The 22,502-nt window shown below is 40.5% G+C and overlaps 2 protein-coding genes and 1 pseudogene across 8 annotated transcripts in view; 1 reads left to right on the plus strand and 2 right to left on the minus strand.

Moving 5' to 3' along the window:
- The window catches only part of F8 (coagulation factor VIII), a 139,216-nt gene extending 134,498 nt beyond the window's left edge, over positions 1 to 4,718 (minus strand). For 3 of the 7 annotated variants that reach the window (XM_045884589.3, XM_045884580.3, XM_045884596.3), the window contains exon 1: positions 2,216 to 2,614. In XM_045884589.3, the coding sequence (XP_045740545.1) occupies positions 2,216 to 2,361 (146 nt within the window). In that variant the 5' untranslated portion in view covers positions 2,362 to 2,614. Of the gene's footprint in view, positions 1 to 2,215; positions 2,615 to 4,615 lie in introns of those variants that run through there. The other 4 variants (XM_054509701.2, XM_064574776.1, XM_064574774.1 and 1 more) reach the window with 3 other exon arrangements.
- Positions 4,719 to 4,782: 64 nt separating this feature from the next.
- On the plus strand, positions 4,783 to 21,641 carry FUNDC2 (FUN14 domain containing 2). Its single transcript, XM_045884629.3, has 5 exons — positions 4,783 to 4,940; positions 8,657 to 8,795; positions 12,261 to 12,336; positions 17,244 to 17,375; positions 19,969 to 21,641. The coding sequence occupies exons 1-5, from the start codon at positions 4,808 to 4,810 to the stop codon at positions 20,044 to 20,046; spliced, it is 558 nt and encodes a 185-aa protein (XP_045740585.1). The 5' UTR covers positions 4,783 to 4,807; the 3' UTR covers positions 20,047 to 21,641.
- On the minus strand, positions 15,586 to 16,202 carry LOC123851108 (small ribosomal subunit protein eS19-like; annotated as a pseudogene).
- Positions 21,642 to 22,502: the final 861 nt, after the last annotated feature.

The raw sequence follows: 22,502 nt of genomic DNA on the forward strand, positions 1-22,502 counted from the left end.
AGGTGCCCCAGGCAGAAAACATTTTTAACCAACACTGGCCACTCTGAAGATATGAAAGAAAAGACAGATATATTTGACTATAAATTTTTTTTTAAATTTTAGTAAAAGTTATGAACAAGTCAGTAAACAATAGGTCTTGGGGGGAAATTGCACTATACACTAGTATGTTAATGCAGTATAACAAATAGTTAACATTTGTGATAATAAAAGGGTTTTTGTAATTAAAAAAGTAAAATAGTCCAAAGAAAAATGGGCAAAACATATGAATAGTCAAATCTCAAAATATAAATGCAATAGCCAACGGGCATTTGAAAAGATGTTCAACCTAAGAAATAAAAGGAATGCAATTAACAATGCAGCATCACTCTATACCTAACTAAATTGGCAAAAATTAGAAGAACAAGATAAAACTTATTGATATGAGAACAGGGAGAAGGGCACTCGCATATGTTGACAGTAGAAATGTTTGAAGAGTTCTGGCCTTTCTGGAAATTATTCCCTTCATTCCAGTAATATCCCTCTTGAGAATCTGTCCCATAGGAATAAAAGCACCAGTGTGTAATGAATGACCAAAAAGTGGAAATAATACAGAATCTTATGTAGTCATTAAAATGAATGAATTGGGGCACCTGGCTCAGTGGCTCAGTTGGTTAAGTGTCCAACTCTTGATTTAGGCTCAGGTCATGATCTCAGGGTGGACGCTAGGCGTGGAGCCTGCTTAAGATCCTCTCTCTCTCCCTCTGCCCTCCCCTCCAGTCCCTCTCTAAAATAAAAAGAAAAATGAAATGAAGCTATGCTAACTGACTTAGAATTCTACTAGGTGCTAACGAGAGAGAAACGTGTGTGTAATATCCCATTTTTGTAAAACAAGAATGACCGAGAAAACCTTTATTTGCATATATATATGTGTGTGTGCATGAGTATATATTATCATACTAGGGTTATTTGTTTGGGAATAGGCAAGAAGGGGGCTAATGTAGAAGGAAGATGGGGAGCCAAACAGAACAAAAAAAAGACTGTAGCGTATGACATGATCACATTTAATATTTACATCGCCATTATATATGTACTGGGGTTAAATCTTTATAATACACATTTAAAGAAAACAAAACAAAATTAAAATAAATGATTTCAGCATTCAATTCAATAAGCAAAACTAGATCAGCAAAATGAACCAAAGGAAATCAGGAAGAAGGAATGAATTAATGAAAGTAAAAGCAGAAATTGATAGAAACAAAAGATGGTTCCTGACAAGATCAACAAAATTGAGAAACTTCCTAGAAACATTATTTTTAAGAGAGTGAAAGAGGACTTACATAATATAAGAATGAAAAAGGAAATATAATTACAGACACAGAATAGTTGAACATCACAAGACTAGTATGTGACTTGATAGCAATACATTCTCAAATTCAGAAAAATCTAGACTGCTTTCTAGAAAAATATATATAACGAAATTTGACTGAAGAGGCAGAAAAACCCAAATAAATCGATGATCATAGATAATATTGAAAAAATCATTTAATACTAGTCTCCCCAAATGTATTGGAACCCAAAAAAGATGAAAAGCTTCTGAACTCATGGCTAATACCATTCTTTTTTTTTTTTCCTTAAAGATTTTATTTATTTATTGAGAGAGACATAGCGAGAGAGGGAACACAAGCAGGGGGAGTGGCAGAGGGAGAAGCAGGCCTCCCGCCGACGGGAGCCCGATGTGGGGCTCGATCCCAGGACCCTGCGAAGGCAGACGGTTAACGACTGAGCCACCCAGGCGCCCCTGGCTAATACCATTCTTAAACCAAACCTGGGCAAAAGTATCAAAACCACACCACACCCACACAGGAGAACTACAGATTAAAGTTGTGTGTAATACTGATGGGATCTCATTGTTCTGTTTCTCTGTATGGAAGCTTGGAGGTAGGCTGAGGGAGGTTTTGTTTTCTCTCAGGCTCCTTGCCTCTTGGTTCTCCCTCCACTGTCTAGTTTCCAAAGTGGCAGCATGTGACAAAGAGAAGCAATGGACACAACATAACAACATATCCACAAATAGTTCACATCTGTGAAAAGGACTGGCAATAAGCACTCATACCTTACCTCGATAGTGCTTTTTCAGTGCTTAACTACCATCACAACCATCCTAACCTGACATCTGCACCTTCCTCCAAACAGTCACATCCTCACAATCCTGACCGGACCCTATAGAACGTGCCTTTACCTTGTGTCCACGTGCAGCTCACTGAGCAGTTCACTTTGCATATAGTCCCAGGACAGTTCCACTGCACCCAGGTAGTATCTTCTGGTGGCACTAAAGCTGAATGGCAAAAGGCACAGAAAGAAGCAGGTAGAGAGTTCTGTTTGCATGGCTCGTATTGCTAAAAAATGTTCAACTGGAGAAACAAAAGATTAATTCTTCTCTAAAATATCTTCAGCTCCCAGGGGAAAAAAAAGGTAAATTTTCTATGATTTAGTGAAAAGTCCCAAAATTTTTGCTGTGAATTTTAGGGAACTTTACCTGCTGGATGTTACAGCAGCATCAGCAGTAAGCAGTAACAGATAAGATTGCTTCCTTTTTAGCAGTGGAAAGCAGCCACAGGAAAAGAGAGGTGGAGCTAAATATTAACCCATTCACTTTTGAGAGTACTAAGGGCACAAGAATGCTGCTTTCATCAGAACCTTTAAGGAAAGGAAGAGAGAGAAGGAGAGGTCAAGGTGAAGAGGAGCAGCAAAAGCAGCTCTGGATGTTGTTGGAAATTCTGGAATCCACTTGCACAAACAAGAGTAACCAGTATTCTAATAGTCTCCTTGTTTCTACCCTTGCCCCTCACACAGCCACCGAGTGACTTTTTAAAACTATAAAGTAGATCGTGTCACTCCTTCACTCAGAACCCTCCACTGGCTTCTGACCTCAGAGTAAAATCCTAAGTCTTTACCATGGCCTAGAGCATCTCCCATGATCTGCATGTCCTTTTCCTTCAGACCTCTGTGGTCTTACGTCACTATGGCTACTGGCCTTCTTGCTCTTCCTTAAAAACCAAGCACACTCTTGCACTTAGACCTTAGCACTTGCTATCCCCTTTACTTGAAACATCTTTTCCCCAGATCGCCATACATTTCCACTTTCACATCTCCTTCAAGTCTTGACTCAAATCCTGCCTTCGCAATGAGCTTAAATATGAACCACCACATTTACATTGTAAGCTCTCTACCCCCACTGGCAGTACTGATATCCCTCCTGGCTTCATTTTTCTATGTAGCACTCATAACCATTCAGCATTCATGTATTTATTTATATTGCATTGTTGTTACGTGATGCTTCTTAACGTTGTTTGTGTTTGTCCCAGGTATAGGATAGATCTCCTTACATCAATATGTAGCCCTGCTGAGCTCAAGCAGAGCCCCTACTCAGGTTAATGTTTATCAGGGGGAATGAGGGCCTCAAAGTATAGGAGATAATAAGAAGAAACTTGACCAGGGTTGCTATAAAAAATGTTATCACTAAGAGTCCAGTTCTGCAGAAGTATGAATGTGCCTAGGAGCAACTGGTGAGGTGTTGTCCAGCTTGGAAACAAGCAGGAAGAAGTCCCTTTCATAAACATTTGCTGAGACCTTCTCTCTGTCACCCACCAGGATGCAGAAATAATAGCTAGCATGTACTATATGCCAGGAATTGCTGTAAGTTACTTTAATGCAGCTGCTATTCTTGTCTTCATTTTACAGGTGATGAAACTGAAGCACAGAGAGGTTAGGCAACTTGGCCAAGATCACAGTTTGCCAAATGGTAGCATTCCAACCCATGTAATCCGACTCCATACTCATGCTCCAAACTCCTATGCTATACTTCCATGCACTGGATACACAGCATTGAAAAATACAAGCAACTGATGTAATTAATACTTATCACACATAAGTACCTCATACAGTATGTTATAAGGTGAAATAAGTGCTGTGCACAAAAGGAAAGTAAGCAGGGGAAGGCAGGATATACCAGGCTGCAATTTTAAAGGAGGATGGTCATGGAAAATCTCACCGAGTAGGTTACAGTTCAGCAAAAGGAGTTTGGCTTCTCTACTGAGGACAATAGGGAGACATGGTAGGCTTCTGAGTAGAGGAGGGCTGTGATCAGAATTACCTTTTAGACCAATCTTTCTGGCCGAGGTGGAGAGAACAGACTTTAGGCGGATAAGGGTAGGAGCAGATCGACCTGTTAACTTCGGGCAAGAAATGATTGTGAGCTGGGCTAAGAAATGGCTGGATTCACTGTGAAGCGGTATCTATGGGGCTTGCTGATGAACTGGATTTGTAGCATTGAGAGAGGCGTTCAAAATTAAGACCAAAGTTATTGGAATGGTGAACTTGCCATTAACTGGGATAGCGTGAGGGCGAGAGGAGTAGCTTAGGGGTGGGGTGGAGTGGGGAGACGTGCCCTGAAACATGGTTAAATGGCTCCAAAGGCATTCTTACTTATTGCAGTGGTTTTTTAAGTGCCTGACTTTCTCTACTGGAACAAAGTCGGGCACATAGCAAGCACTGATAAGTATTTGCTCAACGTTTACATGAACTAACACCGCAAACCAGCTTTATTTTTAAATAAAGTAATGGGTAAAAGAGTCCTTACTAGGGAACGGCAAGGTGGCGGTCGCGTCTCAAATCTTCTAGGTGAGAGCCTCCGTCAGAGCAGGCTCTTTGTGCACGCCCGTCTCGGCGTACCTGCTGGGCGGGGCCGCGGAGCCTTGTGACGCAGCTACGCGCGGGGGTGGGAAGAGACAGCTAGGCGCTCGGCCCGCCCTCTTCCGCTGCCGCCGTGGGAATGGAAACATCTGCCCCACGTGCCGGAAGCCAGCTTGCGGTGATGACGGCGCGCCACTCCGCGTCCTACCGCGCCCAAACCCTGCGGCTGTCATCGCGAGACAAACTCGCCGAAATGGCCGCATCCAGTAAAGGTAAGGACGGGCGCGCGCAGCGCCGGCGCCACGGAGAGCCGCCTTTCCCAGCTCCGGAAGGGGAAGGGCTCCGCGCCTGCGGGTCCCAGCAGAGTTCCCCCGGGAGTTCTGGCAGTGCACGGGCGGGGAGGGCGTGCCAGTCTCGCCCCTGACCCAGCCGCTTCCCAGGGTCCGGCCAAGGTCAGGCGCCGGGCTGGGACTGAACTGCCCCGGGGTGTTGTCTCTGGGGCTCAGTCGGCCTTCCGGCGCCGCCCCGAACAGCCTCAACTCGGAGACATTCTGTCCTGGTTCTCGGAAGCGCTCTGGCACTTTGAGACTAAAGCGACTTCTTTTGACCGTTCATCTCAAACACCTGGCAAGCCTCTTCTGTGTGCAAAGGAGCCTTCTCTTGTGCTGTTGATGGTTTTGAAAGAGTAGTACACATGGGATTGTACTTTGAAATAGTTTTTATATTCAGTCCGCGTAGTCAAAGAAGATGCCCTATAATAAAATACACAGAGGAGCATGACTTTAAATCATGCTTCTTTCCCTACTAATTAATTCAGGATTGGTTCACAAGATCCCATTGCTAAACACAGCCATCATCGAAAACCCAATTATATAAACCTAAAATTACTTAAATTATGTTAAAAACAAAGGCAGTGAAGGTATTCACAATTCATCACTTCTTAATTGTCTGCTATGGTATGCTGTTATCTATGCTCCTGACGTTATTTACATCTGTGCTGTCCGTGTAATGGAAATAGCAGTGTGGTATGATACTGTGCATCTTTTTCCAACCCTGCGTTCAGTGATGTCACAGTTCCATGCTGTCACACTCGCAGGGAGTGAATACATCGTGGAAATTGATGTACACTACAGATCACCCGCAGCCGGTTGTTAATCATTGACCAGCACCCCACCGAGTTTAAGTGACTAAGGGGTTGGAATGCACAATGTAATTATTTTCTTGCAGAGTACACTGCCTTCATTCACTTAAAATATATAGGTTGATTAAATATTTGCTTCTAGGAAATGGTTGTGAGAAATTTTGAGGTAGGCATCATAAATTTCAATCTTTATCATGGTGATGAACACATAACACTGTGATAATTGATTTCCTGGACCCATAAACAAGGCTAAATGACTTTTGTCTACATACTGGTTAACAGTGTTTGTTGAATAACTGAAGTTCGATGAACTAAACGTCTCTGATTTGATCCCCCTTTTGACTGGAGCCTCCAATTGAGCTGAGGGGCTTGGTAAAATTACATTAAAACAAAACTCAGGGGCGCCTGGATGGCGCTGTGGGTTAAGCGTCAAACTCCTGATTTCAGCTCAGGTCAGTGATCTCAGGGTCGTGAAATTGAGCCCTGAAATCCGAGCCCTGAAATCCAGCCGGCAGAGCGTCCATCCCTGTGCTCAGCGGGGAGTCTGCCAGAGATTCTTTCCTGCTCCCTCTTCCTCTGCCCCTCGCCCGCCCCTCTCTAAAATAAATAAATCTTAAAAAAAACACAACACAAACCTCAAAACTCATTCTTGGTGGGTTTTTTTTTTTTCCGTTCTTGTTTTCAGTGATATTCTTTAACCCAGGGAGACAACTTCTTCAACACAGCAGTAATGTTTTAGTGTTCTTTTGTACTGGTGTCTAATGTTGTTACATTAGAAAAATAATTTTCATGTAGCTACTTGTGAACCCATAGGATACGTACTTCCTCAAACATCCATATTTTGGTTCTGCTAAATTGGGATCTATGATCCATGTTGAATTATATTTTGTGTATGATATAAGGTAGGGATTGCATTTTTTTTAGTACAGATACCTAGTAGTTCTAACACAATTTGTTGAAAACACTCCTTCCCTATTAAATTGCCTTGGTGCCGTGTTATTGAAAATCGAATGGCTATGTGTACATCTACTTGTGGACTCTCTATTCTCTTCCATTCATATATGTGTGTCAGTTCTACACTGTCAAATATGGTTGCTTTATAAGTCGACGTTAGGTAGCTGTATTCCTCTGTAGCTTTGTAAGAAGTCTTGAAATTCCTTGAACTTTGTTCTTTGTTGTTGTTGTTGTTAAAGATTTATTTATTTATTTGAGAGAGAGAAAGCGCGGTCCAGCGAGCAGGTGGGAAGGGGGGAAAGGAGTACATGGGGAGGGGCAGATGGGGAAAGAATCCCAAGCTGACTCCTTGATAAGCGTGGACTCCCACACGGGGCTCAATCTCACAACCCTGAGACCACGCATGACCTGTGCTGAAACCAAGAATCTGAGGCTTAACAGACTGGGCCACCGAGGCACCCCAAACTTTGTTCTTTTTCTCCAAAACTGTTTTGACCACTTGTGGCACATTGTATCCTTCATTCCACCTGCTCTTTTCTCAGTGTGACTCTGACACTGCTCCCACTCGGTGATGGGATCTATGTATTCCCTCCTGAAACTTTGTGGGAGTTTGTGACTGATTCTACAGAATGTGGTGGAAGTAACACTGCATGGCTTCTGGGGCTAGGTCTTAAATAGCACCTTCTGCTTAGTCCTTCAGCTGCCTCCCTGATCTCTCACTGCCTCCCTTGGGATGCACCCTTGCGCCTAGGCACCATGCTGTAAGGCAGTCCAAATTAACCCACATAGAGAGGCAGCCTGTATATGTGAATGTAGGAGATGATTGCAGACCTTCTGCCTGTAAGTCTTCCAGCTGAATCCTCAGACATCATGGAGTAGGAATGGACTGTAATGCCATATTCTGTCTGAATCCTGATCCACAGAATCTAAGAGCATAATAAATTATTGTTTAGCTCCATGACATTTTGGGGTAATTTGCCATAGTAACTGGAACACTACTCTAGGTAGTCCTTTGCATCTTCATATAAATTTTAGAACCAGCTTGTCAATTTCTAAATAAAAATGTACTTTTTGACTGGAATGGCATTGAGTCTGTAGATGGATATGGAGAGAATGAACATCTTAAAAATACTGCCTTGCAAAACAAAGTATGTATCTCCATTAATTTCAGTCATCTTCACTTTCTCTCTTCAGTGTTTTGTTCTTTACAGTGTAGAGGTCTTGCGCATCATTCATTAAATTTATCCCTACGTTATCTTCCCACAGAGAAAGGGATTAGACATTTTGTTAACTCTTTTTCCTTTCTTGGGCAAATCAACCTCTGAGCTACCATTTCTTAATTATAAAGTGGGATTAATAAATAGTACCTTGTTTTGTACCTACTATGTTCTGTGGATTTAATTAAGTATACATGTTTATTGTTTAGCACATTGCCTGGTAAATAGTAACAGCTCAGTTGAACATTACCTTTTATCTTTATTATCAGTGGAGATCCATATAGTGGTAAGAATTTGTGAATTTGTGAGCTAAATAGTATTGACATATTCTTGAAAAGGAGAGGCAAATGAAGAAAATCCATTTCATTTAGGATACATTATTATTACTATCAGATTTTGTACATCCATTGGTTGTTTTTAAATTTGAGAGGAAAAACTAGAGTACTAATTCTAAATTGTCTAGTTATTTTTTTCTTTAAGACAGATACTATTTGTTGATTTTAGTCTGATTTTCAAGTCGCTAGCCACAATTTCAGAGTTAATTTGCCGTTTAAAATAGAATATTTGCAGGTTCTTAGTACAGTACCCATTTCCTTAAAAATCTCTTAATCTAGTTAAGAACTGTGATTTATTGTAAAAGTAAATATTTTCTTATTCAGTATCTTAATTCTTGTAGGAAACTTTGAGTCACTGGACCTTGCAGAATTTGCTAAAAAGCAGCCATGGTGGCGCAAGCTGTTTGGGCAGGAATCTGGGCCCTCAGCTGAAAAATACAGCGTGGCAACCCAGCTGTTAATTGGAGGTGTCACTGGATGGTAAGTGATGAAAAAGATGTCCAGTGTCTTTTTTTGCATGATTTAGTATTGCAGTTACAGGAACAATCTCCTTAAGTAATGAAAACACATTGACTTTTGTGAAATTGATCACTTAATATGTAGCATTCTTCTAAACATAGTATTTATTATATGCCAGGCACTATTTTAAGTATTTATGTATTTCATTTCCTTCTCACAACAACTCTGAAATTGGCACTGGATTGAATTGGTACTGGATTGACTGTTCTCATTTTTCTTCCAGTTTTATCAAGAAATATATATCACTGTATGTTTAAGGTATACAGCATGATGATTTGATTTACATATATTGTGAAATGTTTACCACAGTAGGTTTAGTGAACATTCATCATCTCATACATATATAATAAAAAGAGAAGAAAAAAATTGTCTTCTTGTGATTAAAACTCTCAGAATCTGCTCTCCTAACCATTTTCTTATATACCATACAGCAGTGGTTGCTATAGTCATCACATTGTACATTACCTCCCTGATACTTACTTCTAAGTGGAAGTTTGTACCTTTTGACCACCTTCATCTAATTCCCCCTCCCCCAACCCCTTGCCCCTGGTAACCACAAATTTGATCACTTTTTCTATGAGTTTTGTGTTTGTTTTAGATTGCATATATAACTGAGATCATACAGCATTTGTCTTTCTTTGTCTGACTTCTCACTCAGCGTAAGTTCTTCAGGGTCAATCCATGTTGTCACAAACGGTAGAATTTCGTTTTTTATGGCTGAATAATATTCCATGGTGTGTGTGTATATATCACATGTTTATCCATTCACTCACTGATGTACGCTTAGGTTGTTTCCATGACTTGGCTATTGTAAATAGTGCTGCAATGAATGTGGGGGTGCAGATATCTTTTTGAGTTAGTGTTTTTATTTCCTTTAGATATATTCCCCGAAGTGGAATTGCTGGATCCTCTATGATAGTTCTATTTTTAATTTTTTTTAAAGATTTTCTTTATTTGACAGAGAGAGAGAGCCAGAGAGCACAAGCGGGGGAATGGCAGAGGGAGAGGGAGAAGCAGGCTCCCCACTGAGCAGGGAGCCGTATGTAGGGTTCTATCCCAGGACTCCGTGATCACGACCTGAGCCAAAGGCAGATGCTTAACCAACTGAGCCACCCAGGCGCCCTGTTTTTAATTTTTTGAGACACCTCCATATGGTTTCTCACAATGGCTGTACCAATTTACAGTTCCACTAAGAGTATATAAGAGTTCACTTTTCTCCACACCGAGAAGTAGAGAACACAAAAATACACAAATATTTTAGTATTTATATAGATATCTCATTTTCTTCTCACAGCCACTCTGAAATTGGTACTGTAATTATGCTTATTTTATAGGAACTCAGGCTCAAAAGGCCCAGGACCACATGGATAGAAAGTTGTATAATTAGGAGGTAGCCAATAACTTCCTCAATTGTGACACAGCTTATGGCGTCATTTGTAATAAATTCAAAAAGTTTAATAGCAGATTTAGTGAGGAATATATAATGCATCAATCTCATCTCTACTTTTTACATTTAAAAATGTTATTGTACAAGATAATATAAATACAGAGCAGTACATATGTGTACATTTTAATGAATATATATAGAGCAGACACCTATGTAACAACCACACAGGTTAAAAAAATGATTAGCACCCCAAAAACTCTAGAGATAAATGCTGTACTGATTATTATGCAGTTATTTCTTTGCTTTTCTTTGTAGTTTTAACACCAGTTCTATCAGTAAATAATATAGTTTACCTGCTTTTGAACTTTAAATAAATGCAATTATGTATATTCTTTTGAGTCTTACCTTTTTTGCTCAATTTTGTTTTGTATGTAGTTGTAGTTTCTTTGTTTTTGTTTATATATAGAATTTCATTGCATGAATATACCACAGTATTTTTACCCAGGTGATGACTGACATTTGAGTTGATTCCATTTTTGGCTAATTTAAACAATGCTGATATGAACACTGTATAAATTTCCTGGTGTGTGTATACGCACATTTTTACCTAGGAGTTGAAATGCTAGGTCATGGGACATAAGTATCTTTGGCTTTGCTGGGTTATGTCAAACTGCTTTCCAAAAGCGGTTGTAACAGTTTACCCTCCCAACAACAAGGATTGAGTGTTCCTGATGCTCTGCATTCTTGTAAGCACTTAATATTGCCAGACTTAAATTTTTGCTTGTCTGATAGTTGTATCTCACATGGTTTTCATTTACATTTTCCTGAGTAGTGGTGATATTGAATAACTTTTACCTATGTTTCTTGATCATTTTCGGTCTCTTTTTTGATAAAGTCTCATTTTTAATCTTATGTAATTTTTCTGTTGTCATTCTTTTTCTTACTGCATTATAAGAGTTCTTTATATATTCTGAATAGGAGTCCTTTGTTGGTTGTACGTTTTACGGATATTTTCACTCATTCTACATTCTGTGATTGTCTTCATTTGCCTTTTGGTATCTTTTGATGAACTGATCTTATTTTTAATGTAGTCAATTTTATGGATCTTTACCTTTAGGTTAGTAATTTTGGGGGCCTGTTTAAGTAATCTTTGCCTACCCCATATGCTAGAACTTTATTACTTTATCTTTCACATTTACATTTATAAATCCACCTGGAATTGTTTTTTGTGGTTAGTTTGTAGTAGATTCCTTTCTTTTTTTTTTCATGTGGAATACCCAGTTGTCCCAACTCAGTTTTTTTTTTTTAAGATTTTATTTATTTATTTGACAGAGAGAGAGAGAGTTAGCGAGAGCAGGAACACAAGCAGGGGGAAGTGGGAGAGGGAGAAGCAGGCTTCCCGCCTATTGTAAATGGTATTTTTAAATTTTAAATTTCTAATTGTTCATTGCTTATATATAGAAACACAATTGAGTTTTGTATATTGCTCTTTTATACTGCAGTCTTGCCAGAGTCACTTACTAGTTTGCAGAGTTTGGTCCCCTCATGTTTTTTAATTTCCTGGGAGGATATTTGCCTTTATGCTTTCCCCGTGGAATCCCTTCTCCACAATGTAGCCAGAGTCATCTTTTAAAGTGCAACCCAGGGGTGCCAGGGTGGCTCAGTTGATGAAGTGTCTGCCGTCAGCTCAGGTCATGATCCCAGAGTCCCTGGATCCCTGCTTGGCGGAGAGTCTGCTTTTCCATCTGCCCCTCCCCCTGATTGTGCTCTCTCTCAAATAAACAAATTTTAAAAACCTTAAAAAAAAAATTAAAGTGCAACCTGAAAGTTTTAAGGGATTTGCTCAAGACCACAAAATTAGTAAGTGGTAGAGCCAAGATTTGAATCAGGGTCTTTCTGAGCCTCTGCTCTCTGCTTATATCATGTAAGAGTGGGAAGGAGGATCCCAAGGTAAGTAGGATCTGAACATTGTTAGAAGTACATGTTTGTATGCATTTGACAGCCTGTCAACTTGTCTGTTGTTGGTTTGGTTTTTGTAGGTGCACGGGTTTCATATTCCAAAAGGTTGGAAAGTTGGCTGCAACAGCTGTGGGAGGTGGATTTTTTCTCCTTCAGGTCTGTATGTGAAATACTCCTAGATGTTTGGAAATCCCCCTTGCCAATTAAGAATGTATATATAGTCTTGGCTATATTACACTAGAATAGCCTTTGCACTTATTTTCAGTGTACTATTTGAAATGCTAGTGACCATTTGAATCAAATTTCATCAGTTAGTAGTCACATTTTGTTTCATAATCTATAACATGGGGACATAGTACATATTCCTTATCATAGCTCCTTTGGGTTTTTGAGACCAGTTGAAATGTTAAACAAATGTGATTTCAAAAATATGAAGTTATGCAAATGCCCTGTGATAGGATTTATTTTACATAGGGGACATTGATCCCAGAGCAGTCAGTGAGAAATGAGGGCTAAATGACAGTCCAATCTGATGTCCTCTTTTGTCTGTTTGGCCCAGAGTTTATTTCAGAACTACTAGGTATTGGTTCTCTGAGGCTGCATTGTAGCATTGCTTTGCAGACTTGACTCCATGTTGGAATTACCTAAGGAGTTTAAAAAACACTAATGCTTGGGGCCTGCCTCGTACCGCCCCCCCACCTGATTTCATAGGTGGAAGGTGTGCTTGCACATCTAAGTATTTTTTTAAAGATTTTATTTATTTATTTGACAGAGAGAGAACCCAAGCAGGGTGAGTAGCAGAGGGAAAGGGAGAAGCAGGCTCCCCACTGAGCAGGGAGCCCGACGTGGGGCTGGATCCCAGGACCCTGGGATCATGACCTGAGCCGAAGGCAGATGCTTCACTGACTGAGCCACCCAGGCACCCTCACATCTAAGTATTTTTAAACTCCTGAGATGATTCTGATGTGGAGCAGAGTTTGAGAACCAATGCTCTGTAGGAGCCATAACTTTTTGAATTGTGCCACGGTCTCCGAATTCATAGCCCTTTGTCTCCTACAGTTGACAGTCCTCATTTTAGCGGGGTAAGTGCTATCTTCGAACCGCAGGTGGAGTGATTTTCCCAGATGGCTCAGGTGAAAGTTAAATGTGTAGGAGGAGGAGGCTGGTGACTGGCAGGCCGGGGTGGTGGCCAGGGCTGGGGCGAGTTGGGTATAGTATTGCCACACAACAAATTCCCTCAAAACCTAATCTCAAAAGAACCATCATTTTATTATCTCTTACAGTTTCTGTGGGTCAGGAATTTGGAGAGGGTAAGGTGGGTGCCTGTGGCTGCAGGTCTAATGTAGTTACAGGCAGGAGGTGACTGGAGCTAGATAAGCAGAGTGGGCTGGGGCAGGTCTGGGCCTCTCTCTGTCTCTCTGGCAGGTCAGACTCCCTGCAAGGCGGGGGCCCTCCTCACACCTTTCCCTGTCCTTCCGGGTTGCAGTAATCTTTCCTTCCTCTCACCCCTTCAGGCCGAAGTGCAGTCTTCTATTCCTGTGGTTTCCCCTACACCCTGCTCCAGACTTGACTTTGTAAATATATTAATGTTCCTTTGAAATATCTTTTTTATTTCACCTTAAACTTTTTTCACTTGAAGTAGAATTGACATACAATATTAATTTCAGGAGTATAACATAGTGATTCAATATTTATATACATTACAAAATATCTTTTTTTAAAAGATGTTATTTATTTATTTGGCAGAGAGAGACACAGCGAGAGAGGGAACACAAGCAGGGGGAGCGGGAGGGGGAGAAGCAGGCTCTCCACCGAGCAGGGAGCCCGATGCGGGGCTCGATCCCAGGACCCTGAGACCATGACCTGAGCTGAAGGCAGACACTTAACAACTGAGCCACCCAGGCGCCCCGACATTACAAAATATCTTAATCTGAGTATACCCTCTGTTTCTTTTGGGGGCCCTGACTGACAGAAGCAATTGGTACTGGAAGTATCACCAGGAAAGATTCTCAAAATGGGATTCTGGTATTGCATGAGTCAGATATTCAAGGAGTACAGGGATGCCTCCTTGCTAGGGGAGGTGGGTGGGACCTGGGGAGTCAGTGCTGTGCACTCATGCTGTTGGTCACCAGAGGGAGGATGATGGCGGGTAGGCATGATGTCATTTGACGTAGGGATCCAGTTTCCTTTCTTTCATACTGATACTTGTCCTAGCAGCATTTAGTGAATGTCTTCCTTTTCCCAATATTTATAGTGTGGCATTTATCATATATTAATCCATATATGTCTGGATCTGATTCTAGTTTCTCTATTCTGTTTCACTGGTCAACTTTCTACCTTTACTAAGCCTTGATAGTTGGTATTACAGGTTCCTCCACATACCTTTCAGGAGTGCTGTGGCTGCTTTTATACTTTTTGCTTGAAGAGGCTTGTCAATTATTTTAAAATATTTTGTTGAAATTTTGATTGGAATTACGTGGAACCATATAGGTAAATGTGGGAAGAATTAATACCTTTTGTGAAAATGAGTCATCTGTGAATATGTGCTTTCTCTCCATTTATTTTGGTCTTTAATGTCTTCGCATAGACTTTAAAATGTTTCTTCATACACATCTTCTGCACTGTGCCTTGATTTCATTCCTAGATACCTTATACCTTCAGTTACACTGGGGCTTTCCTTGGCCACTCACCCTCAGCCCCAAGCCTGTCTTCCAGTTGGACTCAGAATGATACAACTAGTAATAGGGAACATCTTTTCATATGCTTATTTGCTATCCAGGTAGCCTTTTTTTTTTTTTTTTTTTAAGATTTTATTTATTTATTTGACACAGAGAGAGAGTGAGAGCAGGAACACAAGCAGGGGGAGTGGGTGAGGGAGAAGCAGGCTCGATGTGGGGCTCGATCCCAGGACCCTGGGACCATGACCTAAGCCGAAGGCAGACGCTTAACAACTGAGCCACCCAGGCGCCCCCCACAGAACCTTTTTGACAACATGATCTTTTGTCCATTTTTTAAATTGGGTTATCTGTTTCTGTACTCTTTATTTTGTTCCATTAATCTGTGTGTCTGTCCCTTCTCCAATATCACACTGTCATCTTCATTGCTGTAGCATTATAGTAAATCCTAAAATCTGATAGTATGATTTCTCCAACTGTATTCTTTTTAAAAATCATTTTGGCTGTTCTAGGTCTTTTGCCTTTCCGTGCACATTTTAGAACCAGCTTGTTTGTATATCTGCAAAAGCATTCTGCTGGGATTGGGATTGCAGGAACTCTGTAGCTCAACTTGGAAAGAATTGGACATCATTTTAAGTCTTCAATTCCATGTACAGGGCCTGCCTCTCCATTTATTTGTTCATCTTTAAATTCTTCAGCATTTTATGGTTTTCAGCATGCAGATCCTATATGATTTTTGTTTAGATTTGTATCTAGTATTTATTTTACAGCTATTATAAATTTTATTTCCATTTCCAGTTGCTTCGATTGCTAGCAAAAAGAATGCAATTGATTTTGCGTGTTGATCTTATATGTTCTGCAACCTTGCTAACCTCACTTTTTTTTTTTTTTTTTACAAATGAGGCAGTATATTAACCCAGCGTTTGTTCTAATGCTTCTTGGTGGCAGCTGCCTCCTGTCCAGCAATTATGTCCAGATCCCTGTGTCCCTGAGGTGTCAGTTCACAACCCCCATCTTGGTCCTTTTCCTCCATTTTCAGCCCCACTAGGGCTTGGAGGACCCTGTGGACCATGCTCTTGGAGCCTCTGCTGAAGTGGCCAGGAATGACCCTGTTTCTCTGATGTCCCCCGTGGATCTTGGTCATGGAGCCAACCCCAGCGCCACCCCAGAGGTGCAGGTGCCGTGCTGTGGAAGCAGCTCGGGTGTAGAACCAGTTCTCATCGTAGGGTCTGACAGGGTCATGTCTACCCATTCAGGGACTTTCAGCTTCCCAGACTTCTTGAGTCAGGCTGCCAGAGCTCTGACCAACTCCTGCTGGTTCACGTCTTCTACAGGGACTCCAGGCATCGTGCGGCCTCTGCCAGCCAGCCTAAACTCGCTTGTTAGATACAGGAGTTCTTGTTCGTTTTTTGGTTGGATTCTTTGAGATTATGTAGACAGACATGTCTGTGAATAGCAACAGTTTGGCTCCTTCCTTTCTGATCTGGAGAACAATTTCACTTTTTATGAGTAGTAATGTTTTGTTTATTACCTATATTGCAAATATTTTCTCCATCCTGGTTTGGGTGACTGATGAGTTGATGGCGCCATTAACTAAAATAGGAACTAGAGGAAGAGCAACAATGCATGAGGAGACTGTAGAGAGAAGAGTTTTAGTTTTAGATATTTTGAGAAATTCAGATAGGTATGACTTACCAAAACTTGGGTGGAGAGAAGTGATATTGATGAAGATTGATTGATGGGCTGTAATGAGTCTCTTTACTTCCTGGGGTAACAATCCATCAGAAAACAACATATTTAAATAAGTTTTATCCTATTCACATATTCTCAGTGAAATTGTTTTCACTGAGTTTTAGTGTTTGTGCCTGCTATCTTCATGAAGGGAAGTGGGCATATTCTATACATATATTTGGATGTATTTCTCTCAGTACCCCTTATATGAAGTTGCTCCTGAGAAATCTCTGTGGGGCCATGTATTAGAAGATTTCTTTCTGAGCCGACAGTGATTATGTTGGCTGTAAGGTCTGTAAGGTTTCTTCACCTTACATCTTGACTTTCAATTCTGATTTTCTTCTTACCGTGTTATATTTTTAAGCTAACTTAAAACTTTCTAGAGAGGGATAAGAGTATAAATAAGAGTAAAAATTGCCAGCAGTCATTGAAGGCCAGTCTATCAATCTGGCATCAGGCATAGGGCCTTGCATGTTGGGTGGATACTGAGTAGATGTGGAGTGAATGTCATTGTCATGCAATGAACTGGATGGCAAATGTCTCAAGAAATGGAAAGTCAGAAGGGTTTTTGATAATGTACTTCAGTGATTTAATCATAATGAACAGAAATAACAAGCCTGTGTTTCTTATTTTTTGCTGTCATTATTGAAACTATAGCTTGCAAACCATACTGGGTACATCAAGGTTGACTGGCAGCGAGTAGAGAAGGACATGAAGAAAGCCAAGGAACAGCTGAAGATCCGTAAGAGCAACCAGATAACTACAGAGGTCAAAAGCAAAGCAGAGGAGGTGAGACTTGTTTTGTTCACCAGCAGTGTGAAAAGAGTGCAGACAGTGGGGTAGACACACCAATATGTCAGCCTTGGATGGAATATCTTTACCTTAGAGGCATTTGTTCAAAGCTGGGTGATTGAAGTGTTGGTGACTTTTATCAGTGAGTGAGAATGCAAAATGATACATTACATATGTGCATTGGACATGCCTTGAGTTCGTTCTTGCAGCAAGTGGGATGTAGATGGTTTTAAATCATACTTTGTCTCCATGCACGCACTTCTCTGAAATGTCCATACTTTACATGTACCTATAACTAGCAGGAACGTCTAGCTCAGAGATTGGCAACCTTTTTTTTTTTTTTTTTGTAAAGGGCCAGATGATAAATGTTTCCAGCTTTGTAGGCCATGTGGTCTCTGTCACAACTACTGAACCCCACCATGTAGCATGAAAATAGGCATAGATGGTATGTAGACAAGTGGGTGTGGCTGTGTTGCAACAAAACTTTATATAAAAATAGGCAGCTGGCTGGACTTGGTTTACAGGCTATACAGTTTGCTAACCCCTGCTCTAACACATAAAACCAGGTTAGGTTATATTGGCTGGCACTTGGGAGGACAGGAGAAGTCCTTCCTTTTTAAAAGAATTTTGCTACTTTATTACCTTTGGAAATACGTTAAATGTGCCAAAGAAATAAGTGCACTGAAGTGGGGAGAAATAAACTAGGATCAAGGAGGCCTTGATCAGTGGTGTTCTGGATTCACAGAGAGAAGGAATGGATAAGTGCAGAAGAGGGATTTAGATGTAAATTGAAACAGGCCTTGTCCTTGAAATATTGCCAAATGATGGCAACAAAATAAAACAGGTTAAACCCATAAGGACCAAGAGAATAGGAGAAAAATACCAGAAGACAAGAAATGTCAGCAAGTTTTTGAAAGTTGAAAAGCAGATAGATAAGTGGTAAATGACTTAGCCGATTAGAAAATACTGAACAGATAAGTCCACCTCACCAGGTACATAATGGCAGTCCCAGTATGATGGTGGGTGGCAGGCCAAAGCTGGTCCTTTGCCCAGACTGGAAGGTGGCATCTGTGGGGGCCCAGGAGTGCAGATAGTCCCTTCCACTTCTATCCCTGCCTCAAGCTCAGGGTTATAAAAGTGACACTTTTTTCATTTTGCCAAAACTTGACTATTCGCATGTTTACAAAATACATGCTTGTTGAAAACTTCTTTAATGACATGGGAAGTATATATAATAAACAGTATAAGGTTAATGTTTTTTTTTAAAACTAACTGTTGAGTCACAGAGGGAACTTGTTATAAACTAACCAAAAGGTTTGGAATTGGTTCATTCCACAAATTTTTTTCATTCCTATTTGTGGCCTGGCACTGTCACAGGGAATGAGGATGATAAATTCAGTGTTTACCAATAAAGTCATTGGTGACTTCAGTGACAACAGTTTTAGGGGGGTGGTGGAGTTGAAAGCCAAACTGTAGCAAGTTGAGGAATGAGTAGGAAGTAAGAAAGTAAAGATAATGAATGAAAGCAATTATTTCAGGAATTTGTATGATTTTTTTCATTCCCCCTGATGGTAGGTGGCAAAAGACAATACCTCAAGTAGGGAAATGTGGGGTCCAGTCAAGTCAGAGGGCCAGTGAAAGTGACATAGGAAGTCATAGGCATAGTGGGAGTAAGGATGCTAAAGAGTCCCAGAAGGATGGGGTAGTAGAGTGGAGCAGGTCAGGGTATGAGAGGCTTAAATGGTTGGGACATGAAGTCACTGTACTTGAGTTCAAGAAATGATTAGGCCAGGATACCAGATATGTTGTCCCAATGAACAGTGTCTAAGGTGATGGTTGTACTTGGGAAAAAGAGGGAGTCTGACCCACTTGCCAAAGTTCTCTCTGAAATGGAAATTGATGGGGCACGGGAGTCAAAGGGTGCTGAGTGCATGTTCTGAGCTGCAGATGAGTGGACAGGAGAAGGTGGAAGTTTTGTGAATTTAAGATATCCTTATTTTAATCATCCTTTGATGTGGTGAGGTGTGTATATAGCTTCTACTCAAGAGGAAGCCTCAGAGGGGGATGGGTGAGGTAGATGGACAGATCGACTGATGGATGGACAGGATGAATGGATAGAGAAATTTGGAGGAGAGACTTCAGAATGAGCAGCCTTAATTGGAAAGTAGGTGTCAGGGAGAACAAAGGAGTGAAATTGGAAACTGAGAATTGCCTCTATAACTAGTTTATTGAATACAGCTTTAATCTTTCCCCATAAGTTCCCCCGTGAACTCTGTTCTTCCCTGTTCCTAAATGAATTCTCAGGCAGATTTCTTAGCTCTCTAACAGACATAACTGAAGACAGATTCCAAGGAGTTGCCTTTGGCTTCTCCTCCTCATCCCTCATATGGCCAGTCATCCAATCAAAGTCCCATTTCAAAAACATCTCTTGAATTTTATCATTTCACACTAGCATCCCTGCTACCATCTTGACCCAGAGACCCAGTGGTGAGGGGATTGACATTGTTAAGATCGCATAGGTCATAGAGATCTGATTCCTAATAATAATATCCCTGCAAAATAACCGATTTGTGCTATCTTCTGTTCCTAGGTAGTGTCATTTGTGAAGAAGAACGTTATAGTGACTGGGGGATTTTTCGGAGGCTTTCTGCTTGGCATGGCATCCTAAGGAGGACAACTTCACTTTCATTATTCCTGTTTTTTTCCAAACCAGCAGCCTCTTCACTCCATCATAGGACATCAAGTCTCTCCTGCTTCTCCTCTTCTTCCTCCCTGCTGTGGCGTATCTGAATGGCTTCTATAGGCATCTGTCGGTACAAGTTGATACGGCCCTATTGTGAACCTGATGGCAACGGAAGAGACCATAGACATTAGCTCTTCTCCCAGCACACTCCCCACTTGACTAATCTGTAGGTCAGCAAAAGTGTTCCTTTCCCCCTCCCATATAAGATACTTAACAGAGCATGGTATATAAGATGGCTCACCTTGGAGGATGAGTGGATCCTCAAAGGTTGTCCCAAACTTGATTTGGAAAAGAAATCACAAGCATATAGATACCTTATGTGCTGCATGGAAAGGAACTGAATACATTTGCCTTTAAGCATGAAAGACTTGTTATCTTGGTGTCTGCTTTCTTTTTTAGTTGGTTTTAGATTACAGAAAGAGAGCTATTTGTATACCTGCTGTAATTATCCTGACAAAAATGGCAGTAAAGCACTATAATTGAAAAATCTGAATATGGAATGAACTTGTGCTAAAGGTATATATGCTGAGCTAAAGGTATTGTGTTTGGTGGGAGACCAACTAATAGATACATCGTCGGATGGTCAAACTTAGTGAATCATTTAGGGACATTAAGATATTATCCAGGGATGCTTTCCTCATGGCTATTTCCAAAGGGTTTTTTCATGGTAAAATAAGTGATTTTAGGTAGGAAAGGGAAGAAGCTCTTGGATTTTTATTACATAGAAAAGGTTTTTTTTTTTTTTTTTTTTTAAAGATTTTATTTATTTATTTGAGAGAGAGAATGAGAGAGAGTACATGAGAGGGGGGAGGGTCAGAGGGAGAAGCAGGCTCCCTGCCGAGCAGGGAGCCCAATGCGGGACTCGATCCCGGGACTCCAGGATCATGACCTGAGCCGAAGGCAGTCGCTTAACCAACTGAGCCACCCAGGCGCCCCATAGAAAAGGTTTTAAGTATTATTTACCTCTTGTCAAAACATTAGGGATAGCCATGGCTCCTCTGTGCCAGATCTATTTCTTTATCTAGTTGGTATGAAATACCTCACATTTGAGCCAGAGTTTTAAAGAGGCATTCAGAATTGAGAACAGTAGCAATAGCATGTGTGAAGTAAATTATTTCCATCATCAAACGTTCTGCTGTCTCACAGTGGCCACAACTCTTAGAATTATTCTTTAAAAGTTTATAGATACACATGCTTAGAATCTTAGCACATTTTGTTGTCATGGCCTGTTACCATGTCTGCAACCTCGGCTAGACTATCCACTTCTGGAGGGTAAGGCTTGTGTCTTCACCATTTCACCCATGGAACTGAGCACTTAATAGGTATTCAGGATTTGTTGAACATATGACTGATGACCTCAAAATAATAAACGTATCCAGAAAAGGGACTGATCCAAAGAATTATTTGAGACTTTATGAGTTCTGAGAATGCGGGAAACTTAGAATTAATTCTTAAACTTGCAGGTGATCTCTGCAAAATGTATGTTTTTAAGGCCTTCTTTTAAAATGTTTGCCTTTTAACTTGGGAAAAAATGGATTGAATTTGGAAATTGTAGCTACCAATGGATGTGTGGAACTTTTTAGATTTCATCTATCTGCATTTTTTCCCTCATTTTAAGGCAACATAAGTTATTTTGCTTACAATATGTATGAACCATCCCCAAATCATAATGCTATGAGCCTCTGTATTGCATATTTTTGTGTAAGAACTAAAAAAAATGTTTTCACTTTTTATTATGGAAATTTTCAGACATATCTAAGAGAAAAGTACAGTGACCCTCATATATTTATCACCCACCTGCAATGATCAAATCATAGCTTGTTTTATCAATTGTTTTGAAACAAATACAAAATGTATCATTTCATTATATTTCAGTATGTGTCTCTAAAAGGTAAGAACTGTTTTTAAAAATCATAAATATAATACTCTACTATCATACCAAAAAATTAATAATAATTCGTTACTATCATCAAATATCCGGCCAGTTTTCAAAATTTCCTGTCTCTTAAGTGGTTTGCATTTGGTTTGATTGAATCAAAATCCATATAAGGTCTACCCACATTGCATTCAAATGGTCTCTTAAGTCTCTTTTAATCTTGTATGTTCTTTTTTTTTCCTTTATTTTTTTGGCCTGCAATATAGTTATTAAAGACACTGAGTTATTTGTTCCTTAGTTTTCTACATTCTGCTTCTGGTGCCTGGGTCCCTGGGTTATGTCATACATGGCAATCAAGGCTGCAGCTCTTTGATGACTTGACCCAAGGGAATGGTTACTGTAAAACCTAAGTGACGTGTCCTGTGCTCCTTTGGGTTGCATGACAGGAAGAGTGGCCATTGGATGCCTCTCTGATGGGATGGGAGTTGCCTGTGATTATTGGCAA

This window comes from Mirounga angustirostris, unplaced genomic scaffold (genome assembly GCF_029215605.1).
Source record: "Mirounga angustirostris isolate CCGP_5_RB_7025 unplaced genomic scaffold, mMirAng1.0.hap1 SCAF_11, whole genome shotgun sequence".
Lineage (NCBI taxonomy): Eukaryota > Metazoa > Chordata > Mammalia > Carnivora > Phocidae > Mirounga > Mirounga angustirostris.